This window comes from Atractosteus spatula, chromosome 7 (assembly GCF_055471065.1).
Source record: "Atractosteus spatula isolate fAtrSpa1 chromosome 7, fAtrSpa1.hap1, whole genome shotgun sequence".
Taxonomy (NCBI): Eukaryota; Metazoa; Chordata; class Actinopteri; order Semionotiformes; family Lepisosteidae; genus Atractosteus; species Atractosteus spatula.
In genome coordinates this window covers 57532871-57548699 of record NC_142712.1, presented here as the reverse complement: position 1 = coordinate 57548699, position 15829 = coordinate 57532871, and the positions used below count along the sequence as shown (strand labels likewise).

At 38.4% G+C, this 15829-nt stretch overlaps 1 protein-coding gene across 1 annotated transcript in view; it reads right to left on the bottom strand.

Annotated features, from left to right (window-relative positions):
- The window catches only part of agbl1 (AGBL carboxypeptidase 1), a 178967-nt gene that overhangs the window by 131784 nt on the left and 31354 nt on the right, over window positions 1–15829 (bottom strand). The window contains exons 7-10 of the mRNA XM_088922306.1: window positions 12883–13091; window positions 10506–10674; window positions 6988–7049; window positions 3874–3990 (exon numbers count right to left, since the gene is read on the bottom strand). Coding sequence (XP_088778432.1) covers window positions 3874–3990; window positions 6988–7049; window positions 10506–10674; window positions 12883–13091 — 557 coding nt within the window. The remainder of the gene's footprint in view (window positions 1–3873; window positions 3991–6987; window positions 7050–10505; window positions 10675–12882; window positions 13092–15829) is intronic.

The following is a 15829-nucleotide window of genomic DNA, read 5'->3' as shown; positions in this document are numbered from 1 at the left end:
TATCCCACATAGATCAAAAGTTACAGTGGGCTCTCATGTTAAAATACTGTTATATTTTTTGTGGGGGTTTAAGCTTAAATCATTTACCAAAGTTAAATACTTATTGACGTTTAGTATTACAAGGAAAACTGGGATCAAATTAAGCAGAATCTTCTTGTCTTTCTTTAAAATATAAACTATATATAGAACTGACACAGATTTCCTGAGTTGTGCTGCAGGTGCAACAGTGCCATTTCCAAGTGAAGAAATTCTATACAAACCCCACCCTTGCCCCTTGCAAAGCCATGTTACAACAGCTTCTAAATATGACAATAGGACTTTAGGGGGTGCCATGATAGTGCTGCTGGCACACAGCTCTGGGTCCCGGGTTTGAAATCTGACTGTGGGTCTGTCTATATGCAATTTGCATGTTTCTTCTTTGCCTACTTTACATGTGTTGTGCCAAGTGCTTCAGTTTTCTTCCACTGGGCAGAAAGGCTCAGTTAATCAATGTCTGTAAATTGTCCCTGTACAGTATGTGTTTGCCCTACTATGGACTGACATCCCATCTAGAATTTAGTCCTACCTTGAATGATTGTGCCCTTGAGGATGAGATCCAGTTTATAACTTAGGAAAAGGTTCTGCAGTATTCTTATCCTGCTTCAGAGAAACAATGTACTAATAGTTAAAAAGCACTAAAAACATGGACACCCACTGAATATTCTCGGAGCTTTTTGATATCCTGCTAACACCCTAGATACAAACGATGTCTAGTCAACATATCAAAATTGAAGAATCTAAACAAAACCAATTACATTTTTTACTTGTTCACACCATTTTCTGTTTTGCAGATAAAACTGTGAAAGATTGGACACACATTAAGTGAAAGGCTTGTAAGCACTAAAGTAATCCCAGTTCGTCTATCAGATGTAATAGAATGTCCCAGACACTGCAGGCGTATGCATAATTACAGTTATAAATCTCAGCAGTGAACATACATTAGTTTCTTATAAACTAATTCTTATAAACTAATCTTTTTTCTTTCAAAATCATTAATACATAATTCATCATAAAATTATCTGATGCTTAAAACTTTACCTCATGTTACAAGACGATGATCTTTAACTTTCCCCACATTACCTTCCAACTTTCTTTAAAACTCTTTCTCATGCCTTATACCTTTCCTCCTGATCCCAACCCCAATTCACGCAATGATTGCATCAGCAGATATTTAGGAATAAATTAATGTTCACCTTTTTATGTAAAGTCCATCTCTATTCTACAAAGCTTAGGTCCAGAATCATTTCATTTGCATGCTGTCTCATGCCAACTTGAATTATTGCATTGGGGAAGACAGCCATAAATTAATTGGAAAGGCAAAATTTTTCAATGCCAGCCGTTAATCTCATAAGTGATATTATTTAAATTAAAACAGTGGCACCAGGCGCGCTGAGATGCAGCTAAGGAAGATTAACTCAGAGCGCGCTGACATTTCTATTCATTTATACTCATCGCGAGACGAAGGAGTATCGCTGTGGGTTTAACTCAAGCAGTTTCGATGGAGAGGGTGCTATTTCACAAAGGCACACATTTGGTCTCTAAGTAAAACATATTAACAGTGTTAGGGAAACACAGTCAATCTCATTATGAAGAAAAATTATGTGGATTTTAAACTTGCTGAAATAAGCTCGAAGATCCATTAGGCAACTTTTGAGTTACTCTCATACACATATCACTAAATCAAGAAGAACTCCAACCCGGAACTATAGAACTATAGTCCTTTGTCTTTCTTATTAAAAAGAAAGCTGAATAATATTGTTATGAAGCATTCTTTCATGACCCTATGCAGAGGACACAATCCGGAAGGGTGTGAACACACACATGGAGGAGATGAGGAACTGGGCTGGTAGAGGTACCGGGGGGGCGTGACGAAGGTGCTCTGGGGGGCAGGGTCCAGGCAAACAGTCTAAAAGGAAGTCCGGTGCAGGCGAAGGTCCAGAGCGGGGTGATAAATCCGGAATCCGGGAATCCGGCGAGGGGTTGTAGACAGACATGACAAAGTTAAAAACCGGAGCGGGATCCGGTGAAGGGTTGGGGGGGGGGAGAAAGGGGGAATGGAACCAGGCACTCCAGGTCCCAGACTCGGCTGGTTCAGGACACCAATGCAGAGCCCGGAACAGAGTGAGCGTCTGGCTTTTGTAGGGAGGCAGGAACGGGGAGCAGGTGCACAAAATCAACTAAAAAGTGAACGAGCCGGAGCATCCTTAAGGGGGATGGACCACAATCGTGACAAATATCTTTCTGTTACCCCTTTTTATACAGTACAATATGACAGCATATAAGAAATATAACCTGCAAATCAGGTGTATTAGTCCCCAAAACACAATGTGTGTGGCAAGACTGGAAGTGATCTTAGTGACAAATATCTGAGATAAAAATTCATGATTATCACTACCTGAAAATAGATTATTCCAACACATTAAAAATACTGTCCATTGTAACATCTCAGTGTGACCATTGTCCCAGTCTCTGAAAGCAAAGTCTAACCCATCCCTGCATTTCTCCTTGATCTTACTGTGGCTGATGCTTTCTGATAGACCAAAATGTATTATACTCCCACAGCAGTTCATACTTTCTATTCACGTTTTCCATTTGATTGTTCTGTATTAATACTATTTTTGGAAACCACTCCAAAAGAGCTTGAAACCTGTCTCTCCTTTGTATTGTGAAGGCATTGTTCCTGATTTACGTTTAATGTATTAAGATATCTTTGAATTACACTTGAAACCACATGTTGTAGAAATGACATCTGATGGAAGGCACAGAAGGTTTTTGTAGACAGATGTTAGTATACAGACAAAATAATAACCACCACACCTCCCACTCAAAGAAGAGAAGAAACGTATTGTACTTTGGTTTACAAATGTATTAGAACACCCAAGATGTATTATCTGTTGAGTTTTACACATAAAAAAGAATGTGCACATTTACTGTAAAGATTAGTTTGAAAATCTGAGTTTTGTAGTCAGTAACCTATGAAACTAAAATGACAGCCACGCTCTTTTCTAACATTGTGCTACTTGTAACTTATGTTTTTTCTCTCTTTTTCTTATGAATGAGATGACCATGTGTCAGAGACATCTACATAGCATGACTGTTGATCTGCTCCCGCTGTTATCCAGTTTTTTCTGTAACAATAACACATAAAAATCACAGAAGCACTGGGTGTTCTAGTAAATGTTTACCAATCTTATAGTTGTTGCTTCACAGTTAAAAATCCTTGATACCAATATCTCAAGTCGGGGCCAGATTCATTACAAATTCTATCAGAGTCAACAGGGGTTTGCTATATCAGCAAAGCAATATACTACTAAAACCTCATTTAGAGTTCTGTTTTCCGCTTAGGTCACCATGTTACAGAAAGGATATTGTTCCCTTTAATAAGGTTCAAAATGAATGAACAAAATAATTGCTGGCCTGAAAGGCATGTCATAAACAAACAGAGTAAAGGAATTCAATCTTGTTAGTCTTCATCAACACAGATTGCAAGAGAATGTGAATCAAGTATTTCTATTCCTCAAGGGTATCAGTAAAATCAACCCAAGTGACTTCTCCAAACTTAAAAATGAAACAGGAATCCTTGATCAAGTGGAAAACAGGAGGCTTGGTTTTTCCCCAGAGAGTTCTAAGTGTCTGGAATACTTTAATCTGCTGTTTCTGTGACTATGTGGAATTTTAGGACAATAACAATAGCTAGCAGCCAACTGAGCAAGAGGGGCTCTCAATCATATTAGTTCTCAAGTCCTTATAACACCAATGAAGCTCTCGACAAGACCACGAAGAATTTTTTCTGAGGCTGTGCTGAAACAGAGATTTGTTTTGAGAGAGGTTTACCTTGAAGTCGTGGTGCAGCTCTGGACACAGTCTGACGTACTGTCCCAGCTGTTCCAGGGTGCGATCTGGCTCCGGCTTCATGCGCAGCATCGTCAAATCTGTCTCCAAGTCGTCATCCTGCCCAAGCCAAAGGAAACAATGACATTCATCGACAGCTCACTGCTGTCCAACACCTCCAGTCTTTAAAAACTAAAACTGACATTTTTAATAGACCTTAGCTCTTATTAACTTATAACAATATTGTCTTCAGAAAATTGAGTTAGGTAAAAAAAACAGTTTACCTGATCTTGCTTATTTTGAACTGAACCCACAATAGTACTGTATGTGGGCACATACTGTACAGTAGGCAGATTCTTCTGAAACAACACTCTGAAAGAAATGTTTATTTTCTGTTTGTTCCCAAATGGCAAAGTGCAAAACTGAGAAATCTTAATCCAGGCTAAAATCTGCATTTAAACTATTTTATTTTACTGAAGATGGTTCTCTCAAGCTCCATTTAGGGGCTCCAGAAAGAAGCAGTTTGAACCAAGGATCCTGGAGCTGTGAGGTACTAGTGCTAAACAGCACAACATCATGCTGCTCTAAAAGATCCCACCACAACATCAGGGCTTAAAAAAGAAAATAAAATGTTAGATATTAAACATTTATTAAAATAAGGGAAAAGAGCCATTAATGTCAATATAATTACAGATAGGTTACAGCAGGATTTACTGTTGAACGGAGACTGAATGCGTGTGCAGTGAGCATGCATTCAAGATACCTTCTTCCCTGCCATTTCCAATATCGATCGTAACACAATCACAAACAACCACTTACTGTAAAGCTGGCAGCCCACTGCCCCCTCCCACCACCTGTTCTGTAATACTAGCCTTCAGCTCTGGGAAGAGCACAGGCACAGACTCAGCAGGGGCTGCTTCCAGCAGCCACGCAGTCAGAGGTAAGCTGGGGCACAGCTATGGATAACTGACTGCTTGACAAAACACCGCAGCCTGTCTGTCTGCCACCTCCGTCGGAAGAAGCCAATGCTAAGCAGCATGCTACCCCAGGAGAACCTCATGGAGCAGAACGCCCTGCTGGTTTCCCTCGAAGAAAACAACTCATGATGAATGGGCCTCCTTGTCTGTGACAGCCTCGCCCTCTTCCCTCTTATCTCTATCAGTACGCAGTCGCGAAAGCATGCAGAGACGTCCGTATTCAAACATAGCTGTGCATAGCCCATGGCAAGATCAGACAGCAGGCAAATAAGTGTAAAATATATGATGGGAGAAGCAACAAGTGGAATAGACTGGCTCCCCCGTCCGTGACTTTCAGGGGAGGGTCACAGTGGCATTGATTAATGACGGCATCAAGCAACTGTTATTAAAATAATGTGAGCTGGGTTTGCAGAGGGCTCATGTGAGTATCCATGTGAATATTCATTTCCGAAAAGAAGAGATTAGTCATTTAATTCATTTAGTGGAATTACTGTGAATACGGCTTCCGTAACAGTGTCAGCACTCTCGGCTACGTCAAGGGAATCTGTGTTTCCGCAAACACATCAGATTTCAACATCTCAGATTTTTCTGTATATACATTGACGGGAGCCTGCTGCACAGAAACTAGAAAATAATTCATTTTCCATCCTCTGATACAGTATCTTCCTTAAGTCACTTGGATTTAAGTTTTTCTTGATGTCCACTGTCTAGAAGGTCTTTTCCCTCTAAATATTGGCAGGCAGCTTCACGTACACAATACAGCTGCTTCCCAGTCGCCACATCAGGAAGCCATGAAATGTTCTTGAATAACTACATTTGAAATATACTGCATGTAATTGCAAGTACAGTACATTTTCAAATGTTGGTGTAACCTGGTAAAATGTAGCTGCATTGTTTTACCAGTTTCTCCAAAAATGCAATTTGCAGAATGTGTAGCCCTGGTTTTAAAAGATTTGCAAAGATGTATTGTAATGTACTATTTGGGAAAATTGTTTTTTGTTTGTTCCAGCTCTGAAGGCAAAAAGAGAGTTCAGTCTCAGTCTTGGTGGGAAACCAAACATAATACAGTTTTTCAGGGCCTGAGAATGAGATACCAGCACAGCAGTAATTCTTCTGAATCATCCCTACTAATCAAAACCCTTAATATGCAAGCATTAGAGGACGCTGCTTTTCCCCATAACTGTCATCTTATAAAACACAATAGGAATTTACTAGCAGTAATAATAAAGGACATCACGTGCCATTTATTCAAAGAAGAGGTGTAAATTTGTGAAAGTGTGTGCATGGCATGCTCTCTTATACATTAAGTGTGATTTATAGTAAGCTAGTGCACACAGCAGCTGCACACTGCTGTGCTCAACAGCACATTTTCACAGACTGATCTGCACTCTCTACAGCAATTTGGCCTTTCCAATGCAAAAAATTGCATCCACTGTAACTATATGTTGAGTTCACACATAATGCATGGTGAATGAGGCAAACTAGTATATTTTTTCTCATATACTGTACCACTAGCGAAAAAATAAGTATTTCCATATTAAACGAATTTGCTTGAATGTTTGTTTTTAGAAAGACAAAATGCAAACGTTTGAGAATAACAGTAATGAAATATAATGCACATCCCAGGGAATAGCAGTAATAAATTATACAAATGCACAGCTTTTCCATTTTTGTACTGGGGAATGAAGTAAAGCCCTCAACCCACCTACCCATCATAAACAAAATGCTAAGAAACTGGAGCTAGTAGGTGCACTGGCATTGTGATTCCTTTAACAGTTACCGAACACAGATCAGATACACAATCTGCTTGAGACAGTGACAGCCTTGCCACAACAACACAGCCATTGACCCCCCCGACTAGGGGAATGAGCCAGGGAGCAGCTATGACAGTGATGATGGGGAAGAATGGTGATGACTGCAAAATTCTGAATAAAGGTAAGGGGTGTTTTATATTGAAAAGCCAAGCAAAGGAGTTTCCTCCTGAACCTTCCTTTGCAGAATCCTGTTAATGCAGACCTTTTTTGGAATGGTAGATGACTTTGAAGGCAAACAGTGAAAAGTAAGACTGTTACAAAGATGTTGTGTTTGCCTTTTGCACGAGACAAGTCTGGGAATCCAATCCTATACCTAAATCACTTACTTCTTCCTTACTCTCCAGTTCATCATTTTTCTCTTCATCACTTTCCTCTTCCAAGTCACCATCTTAGAAAGAAAGGAAGGGAAATATATAAATGTGAAGGTTCCAGACCTTAACACTACTTAACACTACTCCAAAACACAACCTCTCTCTGGTACTTACTTGCTGCTAAGCATGACCAATTGTAATGCGAAAGCAATGCTCAGTGCAGCTGTAAGCTACTAATAGCAGTTAAATTAAATATTAGTAAGGCACTGCTGAAACAGAGATCAGAAAACACCCCAAGTATGAAAACTTGATTAGGACTGCCGTGCAAAGTAATAAAAGACAGTTAGCAGAATAATTTCTCTTACGCCCTAGCCACAATTCAGGAAGGGATCACTGCAGTTTACCAAATTACCAGATGCAACTAAACAGTGAACATCGTCTGCAATCATTTTGATCTACAGCACATTAGGGGTCAACCAATAAATCAATTATTACGTGAAAGTAGAGGGAAATCAAGCCTTGAGAACTCAGCTCTGCATCAGTGGGCACTTACTGTGCTAGTAAGTCTTCTGAGCTTTCTGCAGGTCCATTTCCTTCCCTGTTTCCAGGGCTCAAGCACTAGCATGCACTGTTCTGCCAGACGGATAATTTTTCGAGTAATCTTGCTTGTAACGTTATGGCTTGATTCAGCATGTTGTCTGCCAAAACATGCTGGCTCAATGTGCTGGCCTGGGAAACCCACTGGGGAGGCAGAGGGCAAAGCGAAGGTTACATCAAAATGTAAAAAAAAATAAATCACAGAAGAAATGCAAATCTTCCTCAGCAAGTCAGAATGATCCATGACAAGCCACACTTCAATCTGCCTCCTGGCGCCAAGGATACGGGGAGAGATTTCAATTTGAAGGGTCATTATTGCACAAGCCTTGCAATCGGTGGAATGTTAGCAGCAGGGATGTTAAAAAGCCCATTGTCCTATAACAGGTGACAGAACTACTGTACATGGAAGCTGTACAAACTCTTGTTGCTGTCAGTTTGCAGCCCTTAAACACAGAGCTCTCTAGTCTGTCAAGAAACCTCCAGATGCAGGCTTAGCTAGCATTTCACAGCCTAATTGCACAGGCAAGAAAACTCAGGGAATAACCTAAAGGAACTTTTTGTACTCGGATGGTTCACAGACACATATAATTTACGCAGCAGAAATATATAAATAGATCAATTCTGGCATAAAGATTATGACATTGATTGTGTCCTTACGCCACACAAAAGAATGTAAACGTTAATACTAAATTAGTGCCTTTAATTAATTATTGTACTTTGCTTTTGTTTTCATTATACAGACACAGAGAAAAAGGCATCTAGTGCAGATTGCCCAGCAACGCTCTTGAAGCTGATGATCATTTTGTAATCTATCAGCTGCTGGCAACTCACAAAACAAAATGGGTCAAAAAGTCTCCTCTCTTGTACAGTCTACAATGAAGGAGGGATTTTCCTTCTGTTTAAATCAATTGATTACTTGTAACAAATTGACCCCAAAAATATAGAATGCGATACTTTATGGAGGTCCACAGAGCTTCAGTAATTTGCAATGAAACAGCTGAGTAATTAGTTTCCGACTCCGAAAACTATTTTAGGAAATAAGCACATTCTGTTTTCAGTTCTAAAACATATCACCTCGCAATTTCTTGTGTCTCTCTGACCTGGTTTCATGGTTGAGCTGATGGTAGCCCTTTGGGTTGACTTTATGATTGCATGCAGCGTTAGAATGCATAAAGTAAATCCTTAAGGATGCTCCTTTTGTTCAGCACTAAAGATATTACAGTATGTTCCTTTAAAGTATTTGTGTATATTCAGGTTTTATAGTCTTATGAGATCAGCACTAAACAGGTATATTTTTTATTATTTATATATTTAGGGTATTACGTACTTTTATAGAGAATGATTTTATTTTGGTTGGAGGGGATATAAGCAAAACTGTGTTGTTGTTCACTATGATAAAGCACAAGGGACATTCTGCATGCTTGGTTAGTAATACTCAAATAAGAGAAGGGAATATGCACACTATATCAACAGTCAACAAGGAAATTACATCGGTACTAGTTTTCTGAGCTCCAGAGAAGCCTACTGCTCGCAAGATACTAGAATTCTATTACTAGAGTCAACTTCACATCACAGGGAAGTAAGCCAGACAGCTGACAGAGTGATTAACATCTGCAGACTTTATCAGTTTATGTTGCCAGGGTAACTGTGCCAGTGTTGCCCAGAACGACATGCTGATAGTTGTGAAGTAAGACACTTTAATAAACAGATACTGTACGTGAATTTTGGAAACAAAGTAACAGTGTGTTAGACCTGCTAGTGCAAGGATTCAATGTTGATTAACTATGGCTTTTTATACAGCGTGGGTTAGGTCATACCTGTTATGTTTTCCCTGAGGTAAGAAAGTAGATATCCTCGTTTCAAAGTAATCAAACTGAAAATAGAGAGTGCCATTTTATTCTGTGGTAGAGGAACTTTTGTTGACTTGTTGAAATTTAGAAGAAACTTTGTGGTGCTTCTAATGAAAATCTGATTGTTTGAAGTTGTTTTGAGTCTGGGGACTTGCCATCCACATGTGATGACCTTGAATGTTCTCATATTTCTGTCCAGGGCTTTGACACCTCTATAATATTACTTACTGTACATACTCAGGTTATTCATATCTTGTAGGAAATCACTAATTAACACTATACTGAACAATAATAGTTGTTGAAGAGTTGGATATTTAGCAGGATTATCCAGGAACACTATCAGTGCTTGTTCCTTGTAGAGACTTTTGTTTTCAGATATTTCTGGTTTAGTACCCATTGTTGTTTTGCAGCACCTCAGTTTAGTCTTTCAGAATATTTGCCTTCATTTAAAAGTGATCCTGAAACAAAGAGTTTTCAAGAACCTCTAGGGACTATGCAAAAAGTTTTCTTTTATTCATGAGTAACATCATAAAGGCATTTTCAAAGTAATCTATTTCAGGAGTTTTTTTATTTTAATATTCAGCTTTTTTAAGCTTTAGAGTTTGGAAAATGAAAGGTCTATAAAATAAACATTTTATACTGTAAGACTCCCAATTCCCAAAACATACTGACCAAAATAATAGAAACACATGCAGAATTAACTGCTTGAGCGAAAAGTAGCATATGTTACACAACTGTTCTGAAATATTTCCAATCCAATCCTGTTTCATTCAGTTTAAATCCCTTTCAGGTGAGATGTGAAGGCCATTGGTGTGCGGGATTGCCCTGTCTGTTCCACCACTTTTCAGCAGGATGGTCATGTGGGGATTGCTTTGGCAAAGGAAGGTAACTGGAGGTGGTTTCGTCTCTTCAGTCTACCCATGCATTGCCTGGCACAGGAGTCTATTCAGTTAACCAGGAATTCCTAATTTACTGGCCAGTCAGTCTTTGAAGTAAAGGTTGATGGCTTACAGTATGTAGTGTTGTAGATAAAATGCTCACTAAGTCATTCTACCTTGGATAAGGTGTTGAAGCTCTTTGTCTTACCCTGTGGGCATGGTGCATTGTCAGCACCTGAGGGAGGACTGCCAGGCAGGGGAAAGCTGTAGACACTCTGATGAGAAGAGAGCGGAAAGGGGCATTTGGGGTAACACTTCCTCATCAGCTGGGTAGCGGACGTCACCAATGATTCCAGAGCCTGATTTGCCAGGCAGGCCTAGAAACAGCAGAAGCACCAGAAACAGCTGTACAATCCGTCAAACAATCAGCCCTGCAAATTATAGAGCACCATTCAGGACTAGCAACTGGAGGCACTGCACATTGAAATGATAGAAAAGGGAAGACAATGAAAAAATTAGGATATACAAAAGTGATGAGGAAGGAACCAAAGTGCAGTCTAAATTGTAAAAGCAGACTTTCCCATTAGAATTGTATCAGTTTTCTGTCATTGTTTAAATGCACGCACAGTGCAATGTGCATCTTACTACACACTACTGCTCAAAACCTTGTCAATTCATTTTAATACAATCAAAATACCAGGAATACAAAACAAAGCACTTAACTTCAATGAAGTATTAAAATGTATTGTTCCTGATTAAGTAACTTAATATAACTTAACTATATATAACTATATATATAAAGTAACTTAATATAACAGTATACTGTTTTCTTGCTACACTCCATCTTCCTGGCTATTGGACAATTATTATGAAGATTCATTGTCTTTTTATTCTTTTGCAATTCCAGAAAACGTAGTAGACGATAGTAGGCAAAAAAGTCAAGTTTAATTTTTCAAGAGTTTTTACCATAAATTGAAATGGCTCATTTTGACTACTACAGCTACAATATGCTGTCTGTTTCAGTTTCCTAGCGCTAGTCTATGGGAATAATAATTACTAATAATCTCATCTCAGCAAATATGTAGTGAGCAGAGATACTTTATGATGCACAAAGGATTACTGGCACGGCAGAGCTCACCTTGGTTTCTCAAACAACTTGAGCAGCTCAGCACTGACAAGCACCATAACTTGTGAATGAAAACTCCTTTCACAGATCAGTTTTGATTAAATGGTTTATACGTTTTTGTGTGCGTTTACAAGGGTATGCATTCTGTATGTGCGTGTATTGTGTGCTATATAGGTATAATAATTTTTCAAAGTTCTCAAATCTCTAGCTCTCTTGGAAAAAAAAATCAATACCTCTACCCTGGGCTCATGTATCACTTCACCAGCTATCCTCAAAGTCAAGGTAGTGTTAACCTGCTTGTACATCATGGTTTTAGAGCATCATATCATATTGATTTATGCTTGTTAATAAAGTGGGTATATGTGGCATCAGGTAGACTATGAGCACATGGAATGAGCAAAAGAAATCACTCTGAGAGTAGAATGTGCCTTGTTAGCATGCATGCTCATGGGAGTGACTGTAGAGGAAAATAGAAAAGTGCATTACTGTCAAATTAATTATATAAAACCAAAGAAAAGCACTACATAAATAAAATCAAACATTTCAAGTCAAAATCAAATCAGCAATGAAAGCAGTTTACAGTTTACAGTTAATGCTCACAGTCTAAAGTATCCATTATACCACTTTCTTGCATTTACTACAGGTACTTCAGTGTGCTCCTGCATATAGCAAACACTCAGTGTCACTAGTTTCCTTTAAAATGATAAAATTAAAAACACAGCAGGTTTACAAAACTTTGGGAGAGAATTCATATCCCAATAGTTTAGTCTATACTGCTTCTGTGCAATCCTGCACACCATTCAGCACCCTGGACAGCGCTCAGCAGGAAAATTCAGCAGCAGCAAACCCCAGCAGTCAGCCCAATTCGAAGAAAGTGATGAAAACCTGCCAAACACCCTTTGTGAAAGCTAAGCAAGAATTGCAAGACACTCACTTAAGAACACAGTGCTTAGAGCTCATCATATTCTTCATACTGTATAACTCACTAGCACTACAAAGACACTGGCCAGAATGCATAAAAATTATACATACAGAACATGTGTGACAGAAGATACTATTCAGCCAAGATCTATCCAATACCTATCAGTGTATTTCTGTAAGATCTGTTAACATCACAGGTCTCATCTGACATTACTAAATTTACAAAAATAAAAGACTTGTATGTCCATGTTTGTGTTCATGACAAGTGTTTTACTGCACTGCAGGGGGCTGCTGTCTAAAGCAAAGAAAGGATTTAATGTTGTGGAATACACAGAGGAAAGGAAAGACTGGGTAAGGGGTGAAAAGGGTTTCTGTGGATGAGAATGCAACTCATGAAACAAAACAAAGTCACTTTTGATGGGTGTGGCATAAAATCTTGCAATAACACAAAGAAACTTGGAAGCACAAGTCAAGAGAACTGCCGTTCATCTGGGCGTGTTAAATGTGTCAGGTGCAGTCCTATGAGGGGGCAGTTTACCTGCGTGGTGTGGAAGAGGAGGCGCATGCCCCCCTGCTCCATCAGGGCGCTCCTGCCCACAGGGAGGCTGGTGGCGTGGTGCAGGCAGTGTAGAAGGGCCCGACGGATGGGCACACGCCTGTTGTCCGTGTCCTTCAGGTGCCAGTCTTCGTACAGCTTCAGCAGGGCAGGGATGTAGCCCCTGCCCACAGTGCAGTGGACGTTGGACTCTGGGAGGGAAAGAAGCGACTTGGCTTTATCCTTCCATCTTGCTACTTCTTTCTGCCTCTTTCTTTATTGGTCTTCTTCATCCCAGACTCATTGGTTTCATGCTTTTCCTTTTTTCCTTTATGCAGAATAGTTTCATAAGCCCACTGCCTGACTTGGGAAATACATATAATGTATGTGCAATACCTGCACAAAGAATTACATTAGACTACTTATTGCAGGATTGTTTTAGTCCTACCCAGTTAATCTATTGCATTCGTGGTGTTTTTTTTTTCAATCTTATTTAAACCTTATTTTCAACCAAGGGCAGAACAAAATGGGATATAGGAAGAAATAGACAGAATTGCTGTAGCAGAGAATTTAACAGGTTCCTTTGGAAAATGAAAAACTTCTGCATCTGTACAAGTATGAATCATTCTTATAAATGAGGAAATTTGTCAGAAACAGCCTTCTAAAAATTGAGAAACTTTGGTGTTTTGTGTGTATGCAATCCTCATATTTAGACGGAACACCTTAAAAGAGCACCAGGAATTAATTACTCAAAACCACTGTTGTATGGTATTACTCAACTGGCCAGAGCTGAAAAGTTTTTACTTGTAATGACCAGAACTGAAAATGTGCTAGTTCCATTTCTATTAGACTTTTTACATCAAAACTATTATCAAACTTAAATAATGACACAATAATTGAAGCTTAATGCCATCTCCAATCTCAAATACAAAATTCCATGCAACTAGTTGTTATGGCAATAATGTATTGGAATGTAAAATAATAGGAAAGAGAACTAAAGATCTCACTGAAGTAATTTCTCCACTTGTTTAGCAATATTCAATTATTGTAGTATTCTTAATTTTCCAATTATTTAATTGCTTTGTTCATGCAAATTGCAGCTATGTGTTGATAAATGTTTTTTTAATGGAAAAATAATTTAAAATTAAAAACAAGCTGTGATTTCACTGTGTTTTTGTGCTCCTTGATATTATTGTGTATTATCAGGTTCTTTATTAATTAAGAAGAATAACATATGTTTTGTGATTATCTTCAAATCCAGAAGGAGCCTTAAATTTTAGTCCTAAATGGATTAAAAATAATTAATTGGAGTGCATAGACCTTTTTTCTTATTATTTTTTAAACCAGGAATGAACTTTGCATCAATTAATATATTAGCAGCATTAGCATAAGAAGAGGTTTTTTTCATTTGCATTGGCCTCCTGTCTCTTTACTCTGTTGTTCTGGGTAAATATTTATTTCATGCAGCTGTATTAGTTATTAATATTTATATGGACAGTGCTGCTTTGTTTCTTTGTGTTATGCTTCACGGTACATTTTATTTAAAAATCTAATGAAAGTAGGTGTTCTGCTGGCACAGAAGAGAAAAATAAACTAAACACTAATAGCAGGGAGAGAGAGGGGAGAAACATGAGTCCAACATGAAGGGTCTTGTGTTCTTAAAGGCTGGGGTGGGGAGCGTCAGAGCAAAGACTGCAAAGGAACAAAACAAGGTTTATTCCTCCATGGAAAGTAAAAATAAATAAGTTTTTCACTTTCTTTCTTTGTACTGTTCAGCATGGAAGTTACCTCTTCCTTTTGCTTTTGGGAAAAGCTTTTCAAAATGCTGTCACAGACAGGAAAAAGAGTCAAAAACTGAGCCCCTTCCCTATTAAAAAGAATGAAAATAACAGAGATGCTGTAAAATACTTAACACAAAATGAAGCAAAAAAAACATCTCTACTGAAGAATGGTTTTCTGAATCCTTCAGGGTTTGACGGGGACTGTCAAACAAGAATATAAAGATATTTATACCACAGACACAGAAGTGAGAAATGGACAGTTCTACACCTTTGAGGGGTGATACATGTCATTGAGTTTGGTTGAATATGTTGAAAAACCCTGCATTGCATCTGTAACACAATTCTACATTGCAGGCTCATTGCATCAACCAGCAGGATAATTAATATTACCAATGTACTCTGAATTTGAAGCCAAGGTTTGTGAGCAACGGTACAGTATTGCAAAGCTGATTGAACTATCATGGAATGCATTACAGCACATCTAGGCAACTGTTTTGTTACTGGAGGAATTATTTGCTTAGCATTGATTAAATCCACATAGCAATTAGAATATGTCCTACAATTCACTGCAATAGCACAGCAGATCATACTTGAATTTACTGCCATACAACTAATATCTAACAGCCTGGCTGAATGTAATGATTAAAACACAAAATGTATGATACAGACATAAAAAGCTGCATTTTGGTAGACTACTTGCTCCAGGGTAAAGTTAGAGAATGGATAAGTTACCTTCTGCAGTTACTGTTGAATGGTAAAAAGAAGAACAATGGATTAATATAAATTCCTGTGTAATGTTCCAAATGCCCAACTCACAGTTTCAGAGTCAATTTGACGTGACACTAGACACAACCATAGCTAACCTTCTTCACCTTTTTGCATGACAGCGAATGAGTTTTCCTATAAGAACTTCTTGGAGCTGGTGAATGTGAAGTTAATAATGAAAAGTGCAGCCAAACTGTACAATTTTTATCTTTCATCTTTATTATTTATGAAGCTAAAGCTAGGTCATGCTAAGGAAAGGTCATAGAGCAGTTCATATTGAAAAATAAAAGGCACAAGTGTAAATTCAAAGGGCATAATGTTCTAAACATTAGCACTGTTAATGTGTTAACCATGTAACAAAGATAAATACACTTTAATCCATAATAAAGATACAGTTGCTCTCA